Below are 735 nucleotides of genomic sequence, written 5' to 3' on the forward strand. Positions count from 1 at the left end.
TCCCAACCCCCCGTTCCCCCACCCCCGTTCCGTCCCCACCCCCGTCTCCCCTCCCGTCCCCAACCCCTTCTCCCCTCTCCTTCCCCTTGTCCTCTACCCCACCCTTTGCCCGATGCTGTGTCCTGTCTCCTGGACCCTGGGCCGGGTGTATTCGGGACTAGCCGGCAGGGGGTGGTGGGGGGGTGTCCGTGGTCCGTGTGTGTACCTGGCGAGCTCCAGCAGCGCGTTCTGCCGGTACTGTTCCTCGGGATCGGTCGCCTCGCAGTCGTGCTCCTCGAAATACGACGCCATCTTGTTCCGAGTGGGCGGGGCCGGCTCCGGCTCCCCTTGGGACGCCCGAGCGCGCGACCCGGCCGCTGATGGATGGGTCGGTGCACCAATCACCGTGCCGGCTCCGTGCGGAGAGCCAACCAGAGGCCTGGAGGGCGGGGCTGACGTCCGGCCTGTGTGACGCGCGGGGCTCCTATTGGCCGCGTCTACACACGTGACGTGGTTCCCGTCGGCGCGGTCTGAAGGTGGTTGTCCCGGTAACGGTTACCCCTAGCAACGCAGGAGGCCTGGTCTTGGACCAGACCCAGCATCATCCTCCCCATCACTCCACCACCTCACCCCCCCCACTATATACAGACACAAATAATATGCTGTTGGTTACTCAACGCTTTTAAAATTGTAGGTGCAAATTACTGCAGATGTTGGAATCTCCACTGAAAGCAAGAAAATGTTGGAAATCACAGC

General features: G+C 63.0%; 1 protein-coding gene across 1 annotated transcript in view; it reads right to left on the reverse strand.

The window, feature by feature from the left end:
- Nucleotides 1-331, reverse strand: part of rnf181 (ring finger protein 181) — a 13,291-nt gene extending 12,960 nt beyond the window's left edge. Inside the window, exon 1 of the mRNA XM_043681644.1 lies at nt 206-331. Coding sequence (XP_043537579.1) covers nt 206-291 — 86 coding nt within the window. The 5' untranslated portion in view covers nt 292-331. The remainder of the gene's footprint in view (nt 1-205) is intronic.
- Between the last annotated feature and the right edge of the window lie 404 nt (nt 332-735).

This window comes from Chiloscyllium plagiosum, chromosome 42 (assembly GCF_004010195.1).
Source record: "Chiloscyllium plagiosum isolate BGI_BamShark_2017 chromosome 42, ASM401019v2, whole genome shotgun sequence".
Taxonomy (NCBI): Eukaryota; Metazoa; Chordata; class Chondrichthyes; order Orectolobiformes; family Hemiscylliidae; genus Chiloscyllium; species Chiloscyllium plagiosum.